This window comes from Leptodactylus fuscus, chromosome 9, assembly GCF_031893055.1.
Source record: "Leptodactylus fuscus isolate aLepFus1 chromosome 9, aLepFus1.hap2, whole genome shotgun sequence".
Lineage (NCBI taxonomy): Eukaryota > Metazoa > Chordata > Amphibia > Anura > Leptodactylidae > Leptodactylus > Leptodactylus fuscus.
The window spans coordinates 31,713,735-31,734,941 of NC_134273.1; the positions used below are offsets into that span (position 1 = coordinate 31,713,735).

Consider the following 21,207-nt stretch of genomic DNA (forward strand, 5'->3'; position numbering starts at 1 on the left):
AAAAACAATATCTGGTATTGAAGTTGGAGATCCTATAATCTATTGTCACAATATTTTCTTCTACCCTGTTTCTCCAAAAATAAGCTCTACCACAAAAATAATCCCTAGTTACAGTCAGCACCTCCAACGCTAGGTTATGTCACATGATGTCAGTGACATCACAGAGACGGAGAATTGAAATGTTCTTATCAGTTCAGAGGATGTCTTTTATGGCTGTTTCAGTTCAGTGATTTCTGTAGGATGCCATGAACCGATGTGACAGATTTATCCCATTCTCGAGAGTGTTAAATAAGGGCATCAGCTTGTACTCCTAAATCCGTCTCCGTTTCCTTGATTTAAAATTCCCTCTTAAAACCAAAATTTTAATGTCATTGGTGATATTATGATCTTCACTGCTGAAGTGTTTTGATACGGGAAGGTCCATTCTTTGTTCTCTAATTGTATGGCGATGTGCATTCATCCTCATTCTGAGCTTCTGACCGGTCTCTCCAACATACACATTTTCAGTGGAACATTTGGTGCATATTATTAAATACACTACATTAGGTGTGTTACAGGTGAACGTTCCTGGGATAAGTCAGTGTGTGATGGAAAACCCTTTGACGGACAATATCCATGTCAGTTAGACTCCATGTACAGGAACTTGTCATGCACTGATAAATTATACATTATATTAATGGTCCTTACACACCTGTATAATATCACATGCCCATGTATGGGGACGCCAACCTGGGACAGCTCCTTTACCTATCCTATATATTTTGCAATCTCTCAAAGATGTTAATGGATCTATGGAGGCATGAGCCGCACACGGTTATCATCCATGTGCTGTCCACGCCATTCAGTCACGGACTCAGCATATGCACATGTGGACACTTTCCACAACGCCTCTCTATCTTAGGTTTGGTTTATGAGGAATTTCTTACTACTATTAAAGTATGCAGAGTTGGTGAAGCGCACCTAGAATTAGATATTGATGGTCTTGGGCCCCTTTCCTGGTTTTGCTTTGGGCGCTGTGGCTACTTGTTATGTCCTTGGAGCCCTATCTAATCCACACACTGGCCTGTAGCCTTCTAAGACTTTAATAATATACATTCAATCAGTTTTCCCATCAACCCAAATATAACCCACATACAATGGGATTTTTTTTCTGTGTGCTCTGGTACCACCACGGGCTACAAAACACAGAGCGTTCCCTGCGGTTTCTTTCGCTGCAATCCAACAAATGTTTGAAAACTACTGAAAACTCTTTGTGACGTTCCTTCCAATCCAGGGCTTAGTCGTTTCTTCTTTTCAGTGAGGCGCAGTCATTCCATGCCATAAGGTGTAATTATACGCAGAGACGGGGAATGTGTATAGTTAAGTCTTTCTGTAATTACATATTTCAATATTCCACCTCCAAGCAGGAACCCCGCATCCATGACTGCTACTTAGTATTCTTGCCCCCGCTTTAAACAAGAGATTAGTCAGAAATAATACAAGACGTCGGCACAGATGTGAGACGTCAGCGAGTACTGTAATTCTCAGGATCTACAGAGATAGATCCGTATTAGCAAACTGATTTGTGCCGCTTACGCGCTGTACTTTTGTCGCCTGTGTTGCTGCTCAATTTATACAAATAAATTCATATAGTATCTGGATTTTTCATTTATAGGGGTTGTCCAGAAAAACCTGTTTTTGATAAGGAGGGAAAAAAATACTCACCTTTCCCCGATGCATCGGTGTCTCACAATGCGGTCCAGTCCTGGTGCTCCAGTGTCTTGTTTTATTGGAAGTCTTAGCCACATGTGACCTGAAGGCCAATCAGCTAAGGAAAGGACACCGGGCGTCACAGGTGATGTATGTGGGTGACATCCAGTTCCTTTACTTAGGCCGCTGAAGCCTCTGATTGGCCTCAATGGTCACGTGTGGTGGGGACTTCTATCAAAACACGACATCGGAGCACTGGGATTGAACGGCAGTGGGAGACACTGGAGCACGAGGAACAGGTGAGTATGGAGGGTTTGTTTTTTTTTCATTTTCCCTGGCCCCTTTGTCAGAAATGGTTTATCCTAGACACCCCTTTAAATCTTAGTTCATTGGCACAAGACTATTGGCTTGTATCGGTTGACTTTGGTTACAACTGGATTTATATACTTGTGTTGAAAATGGGAAGAACTATCAAGATCCTTTTAATTCATTCAGATTTGTAAAGTGATCATACACATAATAGTGGAGTTGATTCAACCCAATGGTATAATTAGGAATGGCGGGGCCCTAAGGCAAACATTTGACATGGCCCCATCCCCCTACCGACCCCCTTCCTCCGGCACAGAAACCGCATTCCTGCACACACTATTATGCCCCATATTGTTTCCTACACACAATATTATGCCCCATAGTGGCCCCTGCGCAGAGAATTATGCCCCATTGTGGACTACACACCTTTTCAGACCCCAGAGTAAAATGATCGGAGACCCAGGAGTGGACACAAACATAAAAAAAACAAGATTACTAACCTCTCCCGTGCTCCGACACAATTCCCTCAGATATTTTCAGGAGAGGTAAGTAACAATGTTTTTTATGTTCCCTCACCTCCCCTGGCCCCCCATCATTATACTCTGGGGTCTGAAAAGACCCCGTAGTATAATTAGTGTTTGTGAGGTTCACAGGGCAGTGGCCTCACTTACCGATCCTTGCTCCTGCTTACCAATACTCAAGAGCAAGGATCGGTAAGTAAATAGAGCCCATTACTTGCTTGGGTTACTCCAGCAGGTAATGGCTTATAAAAAAAAAAACACATCTGAGGCCCGCTGGGCTCCCTAATGTCCTGGGCCTTGTGGCTGCGGCTACCGCTGCCACCTGGTAGTTATGCCCCTGATCGAACCTCTATTTCTGTAATACTGTCCAGATATCTAATGTGTATGGCAGTATACTGACTTTCCCTCAACAGATAATGTTGGAGAACACAAGGATCAGACTAGAGATGAGCGAGTACTGTTCGGATCAGCCAATCCGAACAGCACGCTCCATAGAAATGAATGGATGCACCTGGTACTTCCTCTTTGACGGTGGTCGGCCGCTTAACCCCCCGCGTGCCGGCTACGTCCATTCATTTCTATGCGAGCGTGCTGTTCGGATCGGCTGATCCGAACAGTACTCACTCATCTCTAGATCAGACACAATAAATTTTAGCATGCCCAATTGTTTTACTCTCAGGCGATATAACCCACAGAGGTGTCTATTACTCCTCTTTACTTAGTCAGGATGTATGCACACTCAGCCAAACAAGCATGCATGTGTTTGGGGGTAAGGGGGAGCTGAACAGGAATAGCTGTCGGACAGCATCTATTAAAGGTATATGGGTAGCTTTACATACAGAACAGATGTGGATGTATTATAAAGCAGATTACTACAGTTGTACAAAGAATACTGCATTATATGATAAAGTAAATTGTGTTACCAGCGCGTGCACTGCACTAAATCATTGAGAATAATCTAATAGGGGTAACATTTTATCCACTTGCGAAGTATCGAGAAGGTAAAAGATCTAATGATTAGTGAAGCCGCCTATTAAATCACATAAACACAATTCATTCTCCAGAGAAGGGTTGTTTAAGAGACTGTTCACAAACTGCAGGTTTGTTTTTTCCATTCCACACCCAAAATTTGCAGCAAATTACAGAATAATGGGGTTTTGAAAACACCCCCCACAAGTAGCTGAAAATATCTGTTGGGGACATAAGCGTGATGCAGCAGCATGTCACTTATGTCACCAATTTTCACTATGGATTTTGCTCCTACAATGTCTGAGAATGAAATACACAATGAATCTGCAGCGCCCTCCATAGCAAGATCGGCATGTACAGTAATAAGTGGATTTTGCTGCAGACTTTGTCTAAATCTGTAGAGGAAAGTTTTGCCGTTTGTGAGCTAAGGCTACACATGATATGGCCATGTAATGTCCTTTTTTTTTAATGGACGTCACATGGCAGCTCTAAATTCAGTGTCCATGAATGGGGGCTATTCACATGACCGTTATTGTGATAGTCCATTAAAATCAGCTACTGCCTCCCATTAACATGATTGAAAGGCAGATTTTGCGGAGGATTCCACCTCCAATTCAGTGTCAAATTCCTACATGTGAACACCCCCAGGGTAGGTTCACATGGGGTTTTTTGGACCAGAACCTGAGGAGGAGGCCACTCTGCTCCGGATTAGGCCCAAATGAATGGGCCTAGTCGGGAGGAAGTGTCTACAGGCGGATGCCGCGAGGTGAATCAGCCTGAAAGAATAAGTATCTTGCTTCTTTCTCTGGAAACCGGAACAAACTGCTCCCGGAAAAAAAGAAGTGACTGGCTCCCACTGATTTCAATGGGAGCCGTCTTTTTGGTCAGGAATTGAAGGCGGGTACGGCCTTAAAATCCTGACCAAAAAACTCTGTGTGAACTTACCCTTAGAGTGTACATAGACACATAGATTCATCTACACAGGACCTGTATGGTGGCTCAAAGAATCTATAGGCCAAGGGTACTCAAGTACTTTTAGTAAAAGTCTGATGACCGGGGTCCGCCATCAAGTAAAAATCCGAGCTGAACAGCAGCTGAAGATGTCCATTGTTTATGGGATTTTTCAGACAAAGACACGTCTGACTATAGGACAATGCCTAGATTTAGACAAAAAAAAATTAGGAGAAAATATGTAATGTTAATTTAACCTTCCCTAATGGTCCAATGGATTAGAGGGGACAGTGTTACTAACTATTGAGAGGGCAAATAATGTGGCATTATACTGTGTGTTCGGGGGCAACTAACGTGTCGTGCTGTGTGTGTGGGTGACTAATGTGAGATATTGTGTGCAGGGGACAACTAAAGTGTCATTATACTGCGTGTAGGGAGCACTAACGTGGTATTATACTGCGTGTGGGGAGCACTAACGTGGCATTATACTGCGTGCGGGGAGCACTAACGTGGCATTATACTGCGTGTGGGGAGCACTAATGTGGCATTATACTGTGCAGGGGATGACTAACGGCATTATACTGTATGTGAGCAGGCTACTAATGTGGCCGTTTTTTGCCGGTATGCAAATGAGTTCTCTCACAGCAATGGGGGCGTCCCCAATGCTGCGAGAGAACTCTCCAGCGCCACCTCCATCTTCTTCAGGAACGGGGTCTTCACCGCATCTTCTTCCGGGGGTTGGCTTCAAACTTCTAGGCCTTGGGCCTAGGGCAAAGCCGACTGGGCATACCATCTCTATATGTAACCCTAACATGTCTGGTTTGACGTGGATAGAGTAGGTGATTCCTTATTCTAACAGTAACAGGAGGCAACGCCACCTACTGGATCCACAGCATACCAGGGAGCGCTTATTTTTACCCAAACCATTTGAGCATCTACCTTGTCTCCAAGACCTGATACGTGACACTAATGGCTGCAGAGATTGGCAATGGTCCCTACTGCCTGCCCAAGAGCACTCAGGTGTAAAGGCAGCAGAGATTATACCATTACCACTTGCTGTTGTGTCAAGGGATCAGGGCTTGGGGGGGGGGGGAGAGCTTGTTGTGGGGGGACAGCGGTCAGAAGGAGAAGGTTTCTCCTGGCCGCTATATAGTAGAAGAAAACCACAGAATTTTGTAGTAATTGCTTTAGTGCTCTTTGCTGCAGAAATGAAAGGGCCAGGAGGCGAGGGCTCGGACAGGCTCTCCATATCCTGCTTGATATATATTACTGAGGGATGGGAGAAGAGAGAAACCTTTCTTCCTATACAAGTAATGGATTCCCTATTCTTTTAGACTAGCCATATACCTTAGGTAGCGGTCAGTGAACACGTACTGTAGACGACTATTGCCTGACTTCCACATACACATCCATTCACAGTCTGGCCAGGTATAGAGAGAAAGTGTTTGCCAGACTCCTCTTATATCTATTATATCTACGAGACCAAAAAGATCAGGCACATGAAATCCATCTGCCTGATTCTTATCTGCCCCAGCATTGGCCATCAGGAACATTCAGAGGACACCATACACATAGATGATCTGCTGAAATAGTCAGATATGGCCAATGTAGATCTTATACATATGGCAGGCTTAGGTTACAGTCCTGGGTATACATATATTGATATATTCATATATAGTTATTACAACTCCTCTAAACCATCTACTTTCCAGATAAAATAACAGTCCATTACACAGCAGTGGCCATACTTCCTGTGGATTGAGCAGTTCTTATCTGCCATGTGTGTATACAGTATCACACCTAGAGATAACAAGTAAGACATACTGTACTCTCATAGGTTACTTAGATTTCCTTGAAATTTGCCCAGATCTGCGCCATTTGTTTAGCAGAAATGGAGTGGGTGAGGTGAACGAGGTCAGTAAGCGGATACGTTCTATGGTCAACTTAGTGGGAACATGTTCAATGTCATTCTTTGTAGTTTCTTCTTGGGTTAATATGGCTAAGTTAGGAATAGTTGGCTTTGGTTATTATTGCCAGGACATACTAATAGGGTTATCCTACACGTCATATGTAGAATTGTTATATTTGATGTAAAGGTGCCAAGGCTTGAACCAGCTCAGACATTGCAGCCTCTATTACAGCGAGGCAAGGCCTTTATTATAGCTAGGTCCTCATTTGTCTCCTTTTTATCCAGGCGGGATTGAGAACACTTCATGACATTGGCCCCGAAATTCGACGCGCGATATCATGCGACCTGCAAGATGATGAGCCGGAGCAAAACAACCACGAGGAGGAAGAAGAAGATATATACAGGGTAATGTTATAATAGCATGACCTATAGCCTTATAAGTGTAATACAATGGAGGAAAGCATGAAGTGACCTACTACTACAACTACTACTACTACTATCATCATCATCCATGACGTTTAGGTTGGTGCATCCAAGTTTATATATTGTTAGTAGATGGATAGCTGGAAAATCACTAGTAGGATGTCTAATATACTGACAACATTACATCATAGTCACCCATCCATTACAGGTAGGGAAACCAGTTGTCAAAATGCATGGTGCAAAGAGTATTTTTTTTTTGCTAAGTCATTTTTCAATAAGATGTGAAATATTATGTTTAAAGGGATCCTATCATTAAAAGTCATTTTTTTTCTGGATACCACGAAGGAATAGCCTTAAGAAAGGCTATTCGTCTCCTAACTTTCGTCGTCATCTCCGCGTCCCCGTTCGCCTACAATCCCGGTTCTTGTCGGTATGCAAATGAGTTCTCCCGCAGCATTGGGGGCGGTCCTCCACGCTCAGACATCATTGGGGGCAGTCCCAATGCTGCGAGAGAACTCGCTCCAGCGCCGCCTCCATCTTCGTCAGGAACGTCGTCTTCACCGTTTTCTTCCGGCTGGTTCAAAGTGAAACGCATGCGCAAGGTGCTGCTCGCGCCCCGCAGGCAGAGCCGACTTGGTTTAGAATTGGTTTTCTAAACTGGACAACCCCTTTAAAATCTGCACCAGCGGCAATCACTGTGACTTCACTGGGTTGGGGACAATAGGTAGTCAGGAGAAGAGAATGTGACAAATATTAGAAGAAAAGCAGTTGCATACGTTGAATTGGAGACATTTAGATGCTCTCTGAATGGAGTAGTAGTTGAAGTGTATATGGAGGTCTCTACGTCTGGACGTTATATGGGATGGTTATATATTAATCTGTACCTATGTAACCTTTATTTCTTAAAATCTTTTCACTTGCAGAGAAACGGTGGTCTCTTTGGAAACCATGTCAATCATGTGGCCAATGACAGACGCGATTCCTACCAGCAGACTAATACCACGCGGCGTCCCCTCCACGTGCAGCGTCCATCAATACGCTCTGCCAGCGACACTGACAAGTCTGTATATTCCCACACTGGAAACTCTATACATCACAACCATCATAACCATGAATACTCTGGGAAACATGTATCCAACTCCACAAATGCCAACCTAAACAACGCCAATGTGTTCAAACCTATGAATGGGAAACATAGCGGTCTGTCAGTCCATGATCACACATCTCAGAACGGTTACTACACTTACTCTAGAAATGACTACGAGAAACCGCGAAAGTCCAGTATCAAGAGGTAACGCTAATGTTAAGACGTTTCATTGTGTCCATTATCAGGGGTTAAAGGAACTCTGGGCAAAGTTAATACAGGGGGCAACTGGTATTGTACAATGTGTGGGTTAGCCACTGGCCACCTGCTGTTTATATGCCACGTGCGCCCCAGCCTTATTGTGCACAGCAAAATTTCGTAGCTAATAATTTAGTTTTTCATCCTTTTTAGCATAACCTACAGGACAATCTGCAGTGTCTCCTCTGCACCAACTACCTGAGGCAGAATTGTCTTGCAGTTTTCCCTGCAGATCACATGTAGAAATTTTCCACATTTATCACAAGCAAAGAGTAAAGTCATTTCTGCAGGCACTCAGGCCATTAATCCAACACTGCTGCCATGCCTACTGGTTTGTGGGAACGCCACGAGCTTGTCCAAGCGCCTCTGTCCTTGGCACTCACAATCACTTGTGACATGTGCCACCCCCTCCTGCCCTTTAATATCTGTAATACAAGCTAAGACATAAATGACTCAGGCGCTGTGAGTGCCATAACCGGCACATGGGCAGGCTGTGTCGTGCTGCCCAGCTTGGTAGATTGACAAACAGGTGGGTGCGGACTGTAAAGGGCTGGGGGTGCGTATAGATCTGGCCAGTGTAACCCTTTGATAATACTGGTGTAGTAGTCACTTGGTATGCAATAGCTCCTGTCCATTTTCTGATGCGATTTAGGGTGTGCACCGTTGTTTCCTTACCCAACCCCTTTCCTACCTGTAACCTAGCACCATAATATACTTCTCTTGTCTGAGTACACTTTAAGAAACTGAGCACTGCCTTATTGCCTGGCATGACGTCTTAATCTATCTCTTCTTAGACCCTCTGCAGGTTGGTGGGATTTCTCTGTCACTGCATTTGTCCCATGTTGTGCTGTCTACCTATGTAATAACTGATATTTATTTCCTCTCTAATAAATATCTTCCCATATTTGTATGGCTTTCCCGGATAGGACCCGCTATTATGAGAGTTATATTAGGTATGTTCCTCTATGTTTGTGGGTAGCTGCTTGCGCCATACAATATATGCGAAGACCAGTAGTTATTACATGCTCCGCTGTACTGTCTGCATGCCATATACTTTATATACTGTATTCCTTTCACGTAAAGCTTTGCACTGTGCTGTACCTCTGTGATTCCTCCTGGAAATCTAGGAATGAATTTGGTGTTATTATTCATATGGGAGGGCTCTTACCCAGTCTGACACTTTATAGTCAGCATTGACCTGGTAAAGTCACCCATCACAAGATCCCTGGTTAAAATACACAATGTCCTAGGGTTGTATGAGATTAGGAAAAAGGGTTTTCTCCATCTGTTTTTCCAAAAACAACAACTTTTGTTTCCCATGGACTGGGTCTAGTATCTCAATTTAGTCCTTTAAGTAACAACCTCTTTACAGAATAGGTATCAAACTAAATCTTCTTTCTTCCAGAAACAACGCCACACTGGTCCCTGGTTGTGTCTGGTATTGCAGCTCAGTCTCATTAACTTCCATGAATGTTGTTGGAAAACAGCCATGTTTTCTAATTCTTGACAGTCCCTTTAAACAATCCTGGCAGCTATGGACTGGGGTTCCTTGGGCCCCCCAAAGGAAGTGAAAGCTTTTAAATTGATGACCTGTCTTTGGGATCTTGAAGGTCTCTGGGGGGTCTGATATGTGGGATGCCACAGATCAGCTGTTTGGAGTAATTTTGGAACTCCAAGTCCCACCTCCAATTCACAGGCCATGTGAAGTCACGTTTTTTAGTCACATAGCCTGAACACAGCTCAGTCACATTCAAGTGAATGGACTGAGCTGCGATACCAAGTACTGCCGCTGTACAAGTGTACACCCCTGTGCTTCTTATATACTGGGGAATATTGCAGTCTATTAAATCATCTGATTAGCCGGGGGACTGGGTGTCCCTTGTCCAATCTCTAACCTGCTAACAGCCACATTGACATTAAAAAAAGCCTCCCAAAAATATCACCTTTTTTATTTTATTTTTTTTTTGCAGATTTTGAATTTATAGCTCAAATATATATATCTAGCACATAACTCAGGGGCCTAAGTGCATTTTAACCCTTTATCTAACACATTTTATCCCTCTATGTATTCCCGCTTTCATATCTTAGAGTTTATGCAGTTCCACTTTAACCAGTGATATCTGAAGTTCATGGCTCTAGCCCCCGCAGCTCCGGAGCTAGAGCCTCTACAGCCTCCCTGATCACGGCCTGCTTGGGGTAAACTGTAATGAACTGTACTCAAACCCTGACCAGGGTTTATCCAGAACTGTAGGGGGGTGAAAGGGTTTGACCTCCGCAGATCACTGGTACCGAGACAGCACAGCTCTTGGAAATGATTACTAAGGAGAGGCCATCAATACTAAAATCCTAATAACCCCTTTAATTGATGATCTATACTAAAGACCCTTTCTACTGGGATCTACCTTGCACCCATACAGAGTATGTACATATGCATCAGAATGTAGATCTACATGATATTCCTTTGTACACTGGTGGGCCAGTCCAGCCACAAATTAATGTTTGTTTGTTTTTTTTAATCTAATATGGACTGCTGCTTTCTATTACCTTAGATCAGAGTCTGGGGAAAGGAACATGCCCGTCATCTTCCGTGAAGATCCCGACTTCCTGGACTACAATGAGGATCCTTACTTAGGGGAACCTGAGTATTATAGTGGGGATGAGTGTTATGAAGAAGACATCATGCTCTCTGGAGACAGGTGCAGACATGGTCTTCAGTATAGCGAGCCTCTACTTCCAATGTAAGTCCATAAAACTTATTAGAATCCTTTTTTTAAATTAGGCAACTGTATGAAGAGCCTACTCTGTACCCAGCCAATGACCTAGACTACGAGAGACCCAAAGGCTACCACCACCCGCACAGCTTCTTTGAAGAAGATGATCCTCAGATATGTTATGAGTCAAGGAAATCACCAAGACGGAGATTACTGCCTCCAACTCCTCCATGTGAGTAGAAGACTTGCATATCATGACATTAGGCAGTAGAGGGCAGTATTCAGTGAGGCAGCTACACAGACCTGTATGGAGGCTTCTGGAGTGACCGGGGCCTCACTGTCTTCTCTCTCTCTATTTTACAGCAAACAGAAGATCTTCTTTTAATTTTGAATGCCTTCGAAGACAAAGCAGTCACGATGAAATACCTCTGTCCCCAACCTTTCACCACCGCACAGCGCTCCCCCTCCATCTAATGCAGCAGCAGGTACATTAGGAAAAACATATATACCATAGACCGGCCTGGGTTCACATTCATGTTGTTATTTTCTCTATTAATAACAAATGATGTCCACACAAACAATAGACTTATAATGTGGTCCATCAGGTTCTGTTATGGAGTCAGAATAGCTCTACATGCTGCATAGGTGGTGGGAGGAAAAAAGCAAAGAATGGGACAGTATATTAGTTCAATGCGGTCTCACAATCGAACCCTCCAATTAGGCTGAAAGTAACCAGTTCCCAAAGTCTTGGGAGATCCAAAGTACAATGTGTGGACGTGATCGTCTGGGTGAGGGTCGCAGACTATCCTGGTGAACCGAGTGGCAACCAAAAGCTGCATGATATTGGTATATAGAGACAGACACTGAAGATCAGTGATACAAAAAACAGGGTGGTGCCCTCCTCAGATGCAAGGTCTCAGATGAAGAATAGAAGAATCTTTCAGATAACACGTTTTGGGGTTTTGCGAACAAACATGCACCCCTTCGTTAGATCTCTGTAACCAATACTGGCGTGCGGTAGGTCCCTTGAAAGGATTCCTGGAATGCACCGACCAATAAAAGATTCTTTTATTCTTCATCTGTGTCCTTGCACCTGAGGAGTGTGCCACTGTGTTTTTTGTATCACTGATCTTCAGTGTCTGATAGTGAAGAGATTGGTAACGGCACCAATATCTCTCGCCCCGGGACACATAATGAATGAATTCAGCGCACTGTCGGCTTTCTAGCGATATATAAAACTGCATGTACCCGAGGACATGAAAGGTCCTCTTTAAGATTTATGTGTAGCAAGCCAAATGGAAACTTTTTTGTGTATATCCAGCGACTGGAAAACCTGTACAGGTCCAGTGCTGCTCACTGCTGCCCATTTACTACAGTTGTATCCAGTCTAGACAGTCCTGTGCGAGCTACCTGCACAGTGTGCAATGATGGAGCTTATAACTACTTAGGCTTGTTTAGACTGTGAGGTGTATAAGGATATACAGTCCTATGAAAAAGTTTGGGCACCCCTATTAATCTTAATCATTTTTAGTTCTAAATATTTTGGTGTTTGCAACAGCCATTTCAGTTTGATATATCTAATAACTGATGGACACAGTAATATTTCAGGATTGAAATGAGGTTTATTGTACTAACAGAAAATGCGTAATATGCATTAAACCAAAATTTGACCGGTGCAAAAATATGGGCACCTCAACAGAAAAGTGACATTAATATTTAGTACATCCTCCTTTTGCAAACATAACAGCCTCTAGTCGCTTCCTGTAGCTTTTAATCAGTTCCTGGATCCTGGATGAAGGTATTTTGGACCATTTCTTTCTACAAAACAATTCAAGTTCAGTTAAGTTTGATGGTCGCCGAACATGGACAGCCCGCTCTCAAATGATCTGAAAACAAAGATTGTTCAACATAGTTGTTCAGGGGAAGGATACAAAACGTTGTCTCAGAGATTTAACCTGTCAGTTTCCACTGTGAGGAACATAGTAAGGAAATGGAAGACCACAGGGACAGTTCTTGTTAAGCCCAGAAGTGGCAGGCCAAGAAAAATATCAGAAAGGCAGAGAAGAAGAATGGTGAGAACAGTCAAGGACAATCCACAGACCACCTCCAAAGAGCTGCAGCATCATCTTGCTGCAGATGGTGTCACTGTGCATCGGTCAACTATACAGCGCACTTTGCACAAATAGAAGCTGTATGGGAGAGTGATGAGAAAGAAGCCGTTTCTGCACGTACGCCACAAATAGAGTTGCCTGAGGTATGAAAAAGCACATTTGGACAAGGCAGCTTCATTTTGGAAACAAAAATTGAGTTGTTTGGTTATAAAAAAAGGCGTTATGCATGGCGTCCAAAAAGAAACAGCATTCCAAGAAAAACACATGCTACCCACTGTAAAATTTGGTGGAGGTTCCATCATGCTTTGGGGCTGTGTGGCCAATGCCGGCACCGGGAATCTTGTTAAAGTTGAGGGTCGCATGGATTCCACTCAGTATCAGCAGATTCTTGAGAATAATGTTCAAGAATCAGTGACGAAGTTGAAGTTACGCCGGGGATGGATATTTCAGCAAGACAATGATCCAAAACACCGCTCCAAATCCTCAGGCATTCATGCAGAGGAACAATTACAATGTTCTGGAATGGCCATCCCAGTCCCCAGACCTGAATATCATTGAACATCTGTGGGATGATTTGAAGCGGGCTGTCCATGCTCGGCGACCATCTAACTTAACTGAACTTGAATTGTTTGTCCAAAATACCTTTATCCAGGATCCAGGAACTGATTAAAAGCTACAGGAAGCGACTAGAGGCTGTTATCTTTGCAAAAGGAGGATGTACTAAATATTAATGTCACTTTTCTGTTGAGGTGCCCATACTTTTGCACCGGTCAAATTTTGGTTTAATGCATATTGCACATTTTCTGTTAGTACAATAAACCTCATTTCAATCCTGAAATATTACTGTGTCCATCAGTTATTAGATATATCAAACTGAAATGGCTGTTGCAAATACCAAAATATTTAGAACTAAAAATGATTAAGATTAATAGGGGTGCCCAAACTTTTTCATAGGACTGTATTCACATGGAGCAAAAACATTTTTTAACCAAAATTTGTAGTGCTTGCAGGAATCCTTGTGAATACCACCTAAACAAAACCATTCAGGTGTATGCAACGGATTCATCCGGCCATCTTGCGAGAGCTTCACCTCTGCTTTGTTAACAGCATTTAGTGATATGCTTTACAACAGTCTCATGGCCACATTGATATCATATAGACACACTGTGCTGTAAATGAAGTGACTGCTGCAAAGAAAACCCCTACAGGATTGGTACTTGTCATTCTATTATTAGTCAGAGTGGTAGTTTCAGGATTTACTGCTTTATTTTGAAAGTATAGACCGTAATGTGGAACATTTAATTAAAAAAAATCTTCAAAAAATGTTTAACATAAAAGCATCACTTTGAAAAAAGGTCTTTTTTTTTGGTAACACTTTCCCTTTAAGGGATTTTCCCAATACCAAATAGACAGGACATAAAGTATGATAGGTGACCATCCAATTTTTAAGACCCCCTATGTTAGTGAGAGTGAGGGGACCCAAGTCCTACTTACCTGCATACATGGATAATTGTGACCTATGGCATTAGTAGTCACTTACCTGGTGATGTCGCTCCATCTGCCTGTATATCATATCTGCTCGTACATTTCTTATGACATCTGTATCAGCTTCTCTTTGTAGCTGCATTTCCTGCCCTCGCGCCTCCTGACAGTCCATTAATGGGACATTGTCCAGAACACATAAGTAATGCTGCACAGCAGACGTCTCCATATTCTCGGCTGTCACAAGTCATCCACCCCTGGACCACTGATGGACCTGGTTCCTCTTATTAATGACGTGTAATTCTCCAATCTCTGCTCTCTCCATCCTGCCAAATTACTGATTTCCTTGTGACAGATCCCATTCACCTTATAGTGGGAGGGGGGTAATGAGATCTGTGTCCTCGGCCATGTAGTTCATCATCAGACGTATTCATGTCTCAGAAGGCTCTAGCTCTGTGCCGGGCTCTAGTAATGGACATTGCTGACCTGATGATATTACATTATGGTAGTAGATGAAATGCTGTGGTGTAGTCCTATCATCAGAGGGTGACATAAGTAAGTATGGCGGAATCTGTCACCACTTACCATGGGCCGTTTATAACGCTGGCGTCTGCATAGGCCGGACTTTATGGGGCATTTGAGCAGTCTCAGGCACCAGAGCTTGGATGTGATCGCTTCCCTTGCAGCCCCTATGGCTATACACTATCTGTCATTAATATAAAGGATATTGATAACATTCATTCACTGCCCGGGATATTTAGAGAATTTATTAGGACTGGTGATTCTTATTCCAGTCTTTACTCATTCCCCAATAGCCACAAGATGTGCCAGAATTACCAAGAGGCTCTTACATGTAGATGCGCCTGAACTGAAGTCTACACCAGACAGGAACTGGCACAGATTTGTAATATGTCTGTCTGGAGTGTAATCTGCAGACCTGGGGTGTCCCCACCTAGAAGCGGGGGGCAGAGCTAAGATGTGGCAAATTTAAGTGCATTTTTGGCCACTTTCTAAGCACATTCCAAATATTAAATCTGGGCCACTATATGTCTATAGACTAGTGTGTCATTTATAATTATGGGATGGATTTTAATATAAACATTTCTTATATTTAGACTTACCAAAAATGCTTGTATGTGAAATATATGGGGATATAATGTTATTCTTCCCTGTGACCACCTCATAGCTGGACACACATGCTCAGTTTGTATATCGTGTGGTGAGTCGGCGGTTCCTGAACCTGCAGCATCCTCTCTGCTTGTCAGTAGAACAAGGGATCAGAGACAATGTTATTGCACTTGCTCAGCATCGCCCTCTGACAAGGAGAGAAGACGCTGCAGCCACAATCCATCTACATAGCGGAGAGAAGCAAGACTGAGCATGTCTGTCCAGCTCAGTAAAAACTATTGATAGAAACAGCAGGGGGAGCTGTACTAACATTATTCCTGAAATATGTGTTTTTTTTAATAACTATATTACAGAAAATGTTAATAATGGGCTGGATTTAATGATAAACTACATTGTATGCGTAGGCCTCTCATTATTACGACTTTCAGTAGATTTTATCTGCTGATTTCTAATGGATTATAATACAAGGTAGCTTTAAAGATCCCACAGATCTCATCTACACGCTGTGACCATGCGGTGAAATGTGCTTGTTGGGATTCTTGTAGTCTACACCAGGCTTATTCAGTTGCAGAAATGCTGCACATTTTCACCACTTTGAGCCGGAGTAAAATCTGCAGTGAATCTGTTGCAGAGCCACAAGTAAGACGTACAGATGATGTATCTAGATCCCTGCCGCTGAAGATTTCTGCCATGCACAGAGGGGGCTTATTCACTCATCTGTATCTATCAGACTGAGCATGTCTCCAGGAATGGAGCTCACTGCGTCTTAGTGAGTTATGTGCTCCTGAACACCCACCTGGAGCGCTGCTCTACTGAACTGACATAATGCTGTGACTTCAGTACTGCCAAGCTGGCGCTGTCCGCATCATACCGCGCAATGAGCTCCATTCACACAGCTTTGGCCACTCTGGGGAATTTCACGGACGGTATCCGATTGTGTGAATAGCCCTTTAGATGACCAGTGATGCCCCGTTATTTCTAGGTACAGTATATCCCATCAACATTGACACTGATCTGGGAGTATCTGGAATAGCTTTTGTGATCAGTATGTCTAGTGGGGAGGGCAGAGTAGTCAGACTGCGGTTTTGTGACATCTGCCATGCTGGGACTACGATACAGCTGTTAGTGACACAAGTCGCCGTCATTCTCCTCTGTTCTCGCTTCACATTATTACTAATTGCTCTTAATGATAAAACGCTGTCTGCTCTAGTAATGAATTATTTATTCCTCCAGATTATGGCGGTGGCGGGTCTAGACTCCAGCAAAGCTCAGAAACATTCGCCTTGTCGCTCAACTCGGTCTTGGGCTACTCCCCCGGCAACTCCAAACCACAGGGATCGTACCCCATTCTACACCCCCCTCATCCGGGTAGACCGTGCAGAGTCTAAGGAGCAAATGAACGGGAGTCTCCCATCGTTGCAGAGAAGCTCATGGTACACAGATGACACAGATGTCTCATATAGGACATTTACACAATCCAACCTGATGGTGCCCAGCGACTTCAGGAACAAACAGAGCGACAAGCAGAGGAGCGCGGACAGCCTTGTGGAAGCCGTAAGTCCCCCACTACAAGGTTACATCAACTATTTCCTACCTCTAAAGCCTGAATCAAAGAGGAGCTGTCACTCCTGAGTCCAGGTGATGAGAACGTCCACTGCCTGCCCATAACAAGGCCTTAGTCACATGTCCACATCCAGAACCTCGCACCGCACACCACCTTGCTTATTTTGGGGTCATGTGCTGTACGTGGTTGATCCGTTTTTCATATCCATGGAAAACTGATTGTCTTTTGTTTTTTTTTTCATTTCCTATATTTTTCTATGTCTCTGGGCCCGTGAATCACTGACAACGCACAGTTGACATCCGTATCCGCCCATCTCTTTCAGGGACCCGCAGACTTTAGTCTAGCTCAGTGGTCTGCAAAATGGACCGAGCTAGAGCATGTCTGCATAGGTTATTATAGACGTGCTCATTAAAATAAAGGGGGTATGTATGATTATGAGTATGGATCTGTGGGACGACACATGTGGACGTGTGAATAAGGCTTCAATGTCATGGCAGGTAACATCAGTGATTGCTGACACTTGTAGTATATGAAGCCACTTAGTAGATCACAGTTCAATGTGCTTTACCCATAGAGCTGCCAGCACCGGCGCAACTGAGGGCTCCTAATGCAGGCTGAAATCTTGTATAACATGGCTACTTTGTTGCAAAAACGGCGCCATATCTGTCAGCAGGTTGTACGTGGTACTGCAGCTCAGTAGAGCGGAGCTGAAAGTCCTAAACAACCCATAGACAGGAATGGCGCTGTGTTTTGAAAGCAAAATCCTGTGCCACTACACAATGGTTCAAAATATCAGGACTATTTGTAAAGTTGCTTTATGGTTTTGGGTTTATTTTGCTTATTTGTTTGTTTGTTTTTTTTAGGATATTTTAGATGCTAATAACTAATGTGTAAATACATATATAGATATATCAAGATCCAGTCAGCATTAGTCAAACCCCACATGTAACAGGCAGCCCGCTGCTATGTACCATTTATAAAGCTGGTGTCTTATGTGGTAGAGGGGCTGGTCAGCCCCATCATGCACCAGGATATAAATGTTATTGCACCAGTGATGAAGACAAAGGAGATTCTTTAGGTATCTGTTGGGTACAGAGGAGTAACCTGAAGCTCCTAGGCCCCAATGTAAAATATGTAATGGGGCTCTTCCCATGTGCTGTCTGTAATACTGGTGTCTTGTTATGTTGTAGAGGCCTTTGGCCCCCCTGAGGCTCCAGGGCCTGGTAACAATATATGATATATGTGTTGGGAGCTTTCCAGGTGCTCACAGCAAACACATATGAGTTCGGCCTTATGCTGAGGAGCCAGAATGGACTATTACAGTAGCATGGATGTCAGAGGAGATTTACTAAGCTAAATACTCCAGGATCCTGCCTTAATATGTATGCACCAGAATTGTGCCATAAATTCATTCAATTTTGCATCACATTTGTCAGTTGTTTTAGACACTTTATGTCTTGTTTGCCAAGTGTGCAGGGTTTAACAGAATGGTGGGGGGATCAATAGGCAACATCATGTGTCAAAATTTTGGCACATATTTTTGGGCGTAAACTTAGGCCCAGTTCACATCTGCATTCAGGACATTCTGTTTCCCTATCTGCATGAAGTATTCGGAGAGAAAAGTCCGGCAAGCAGCACTTTTCCCTCCGCATTTTTTCTGCGGAAACCACATGGACCCCATTATAGTCTATGGGGTCTGTGGGTTTCCTTCGTTAACCGCTTTTTTATGCAGATGGTTTTCCATTCGGGGGGTCCCCTAGCAGACTCTGGCCTAAATCAATGAATAGGTGGTGGAAAGTTAGATTAGACACTCTAAAAAATACACCAGATTTATCTTCCAGCATCAGACGCTGTGATAGGTTTGGCATATGTTCACATGGAGGAATGCGCGGCAGATTCTGTCTTCCATTGCTTTCAGCAGGACACTTGCCATGGATTCCATGTCTTGAGACTCCCTGCTGAATAGTCCTATTTATCTGATTCTAATAGCAGCTGAACGCCATGATGGAGTGTCAGTGCCCGGCATCAGCATCCCATTGTGGTTAGACCACGGCCAAAGACAGTGGCAGAAAATGAAGAGGAATTCCCCTGGCCGATCAGCTGCTCGCAGAGGCCGCAGCTTTCTTAAGTGTGCTTTGCCCTAGGCCTAGAAGTTTGAAGTCACCGCTGGAAGAAGACGCGTGAAGAGGACGTTCCTGAAGAAGATGGAGACCGCGCTGGAGAGTTCTTTCGCAGCATTGGGGACGCCTTCAGTGCTGTTTGAGCGCTGGGGACCACCACCAGTGTTGTGAGAAAACTCAAACTTCTAGGCCTCGTCCCCAGTCTCTTCAGGACTCACCAAGCACAGCGCCATACATTTGTACAGTGGTTGTGCCTGGTATTGCTGCTCAACCTTTACACTTGAATGGGCTGCTGGGCATTCAGGCCACTAGTGAATGTGATGTCACATAACTTGTCAAACAGAAGCTTCCAACAGCTGAACCACAGGGGTTTTGTCAGACCCCTCCACTCGTAAAGTCCCACATAGGAGGCAGCAGCCCTGGCACACGCCACAGACACGATTTCTTCAGCGCTGCTCTAGGTGTGCCGAATGTCTCTGGAGAAAATCACGCTCACCTGCAGATTTCCTCCACTTCAAGTTTATGCTTAAAACATATAGCTCTGCCCTTTACCTCGCCAAACAAGACTATTTCACCGCCCTCATCTCTTCTCTCTCCAGCAACCCTAAAAGGCTTTTTGAAACCTTTCACTCCTTACTCACACCCAAGGTGCAGACGCCATTCACAGACCTTAGTGCTGATGACCTGGCCATGTACTTCCATGATAAAATTGATAAGATCCGTCAGGAAATTACTGCCCAAGCCCCAGGTGGCATTGATCCCACCACCTACCACAGCAATGATCCCCTCACCAACCACACTTCAGACTGTCCATTCTCATCTTTTGAACCTGTCACAGAAGAGGAAGTCTCCCAGCTACTTTCTTCATCTCGCCCCACAACCTGCAGTAGTGACCCCTCACACCTTCTCCAATCTCTGTCGCCTGCTGTCACTACTTACCTTACTAAAATATTTAACCTCTCTCTCTCTTCTGGAATCTTCCCATCCTCCTTCAAGCATGCTGTTATAACCTCGCTACTGAAAAAACCCTCCCTGGACCCATCCTGTGCTGCTAACTATCGACCCGTCTCTAACCTCCCCTTCATCTCTAAACTTTTGGAATGCCTGGTTTATTCTCGGTTAATCCGTTATCTCTCTGCTAACTCTCTGCTTGACCCCTTACAATCTGGTTTCCGCGCTCTGCACTCTACTGAAACAGCTCTCACAAAAGTCTCTAATGATCTACTAAAGGCTAAATCCAATGGTGACTTCTCTCTTCTTATTCTTTTGGACCTCTCTGCAGCTTTTGACACTGTTGACCATCAACTTCTCCTCACTATACTCCGCTCAGTCGGCCTCAATGACACTGCGCTCTCCTGGTTCTCCTCTTATCTCTCAGGCCGCACTTTCAGTGTATCATTTGCGGGCTCTGTTTCCTCCCCTCTTTCCCTTGCTGTTGGGGTTCCTCAGGGCTCGGTCCTCGGCCCCCTGCTCTTTTCTCTCTACACAGCCCCCATTGGACAAACCATCGCCAGATTTGGCTTCAGGTACCATCTTTATGCTGATGACACCCAATTATACACATCTTCCCGTGACATCACCCCTGCACTCATACAGAACACCAGCAACTGTCTCTCTGCTGTCTCTAATATCATGTCCTCGCTCTATCTGAAACTAAATCTCTCTAAGACTGAACTACTACTGTTTCCACCATCTAACAGATCTGTCCCTGATATATCCATTGCAGTCTCAGGCCTTACTATAACTCCTAGGCAGCATGCCCGCTGCCTCGGGGTCATATTTGACGCAGACCTTTCTTTCACCCCTCATATTGAATCACTCGCACGTTCATGTCACCTCCACCTCAAAAACATCTCCAGAATACGCCCTTTCCTTACCAGAGATACACTAAAGACACTTATTGTCTCTCTGATTCATTCTCGCCTTGACTACTTTAACTCCTTACTAATCGGTCTTCCCCTTACTAAACTCTCCCCTC

At 44.0% G+C, this 21,207-nt stretch overlaps 1 protein-coding gene across 9 annotated transcripts in view; it reads left to right on the plus strand.

Annotated features, from left to right (window-relative positions):
- CACNA1D (calcium voltage-gated channel subunit alpha1 D) overlaps window positions 1-21,207 on the plus strand; it is a 252,174-nt gene that overhangs the window by 227,519 nt on the left and 3,448 nt on the right. For 7 of the 9 annotated variants that reach the window (XM_075287149.1, XM_075287141.1, XM_075287144.1 and 4 more), the window contains 7 exons: window positions 6,634-6,753; window positions 7,695-8,062; window positions 9,040-9,066; window positions 10,663-10,809; window positions 10,893-11,056; window positions 11,188-11,309; window positions 16,779-17,099. In XM_075287149.1, coding sequence (XP_075143250.1) covers window positions 6,634-6,753; window positions 7,695-8,062; window positions 9,040-9,066; window positions 10,663-10,809; window positions 10,893-11,056; window positions 11,188-11,309; window positions 16,779-17,099 — 1,269 coding nt within the window. Of the gene's footprint in view, window positions 1-6,633; window positions 6,754-7,694; window positions 8,063-9,039; window positions 9,067-10,662; window positions 10,810-10,892; window positions 11,057-11,187; window positions 11,310-16,778; window positions 17,184-21,207 lie in introns of all 9 variants that reach the window. The other 2 variants (XM_075287147.1, XM_075287143.1) reach the window with 2 other exon arrangements.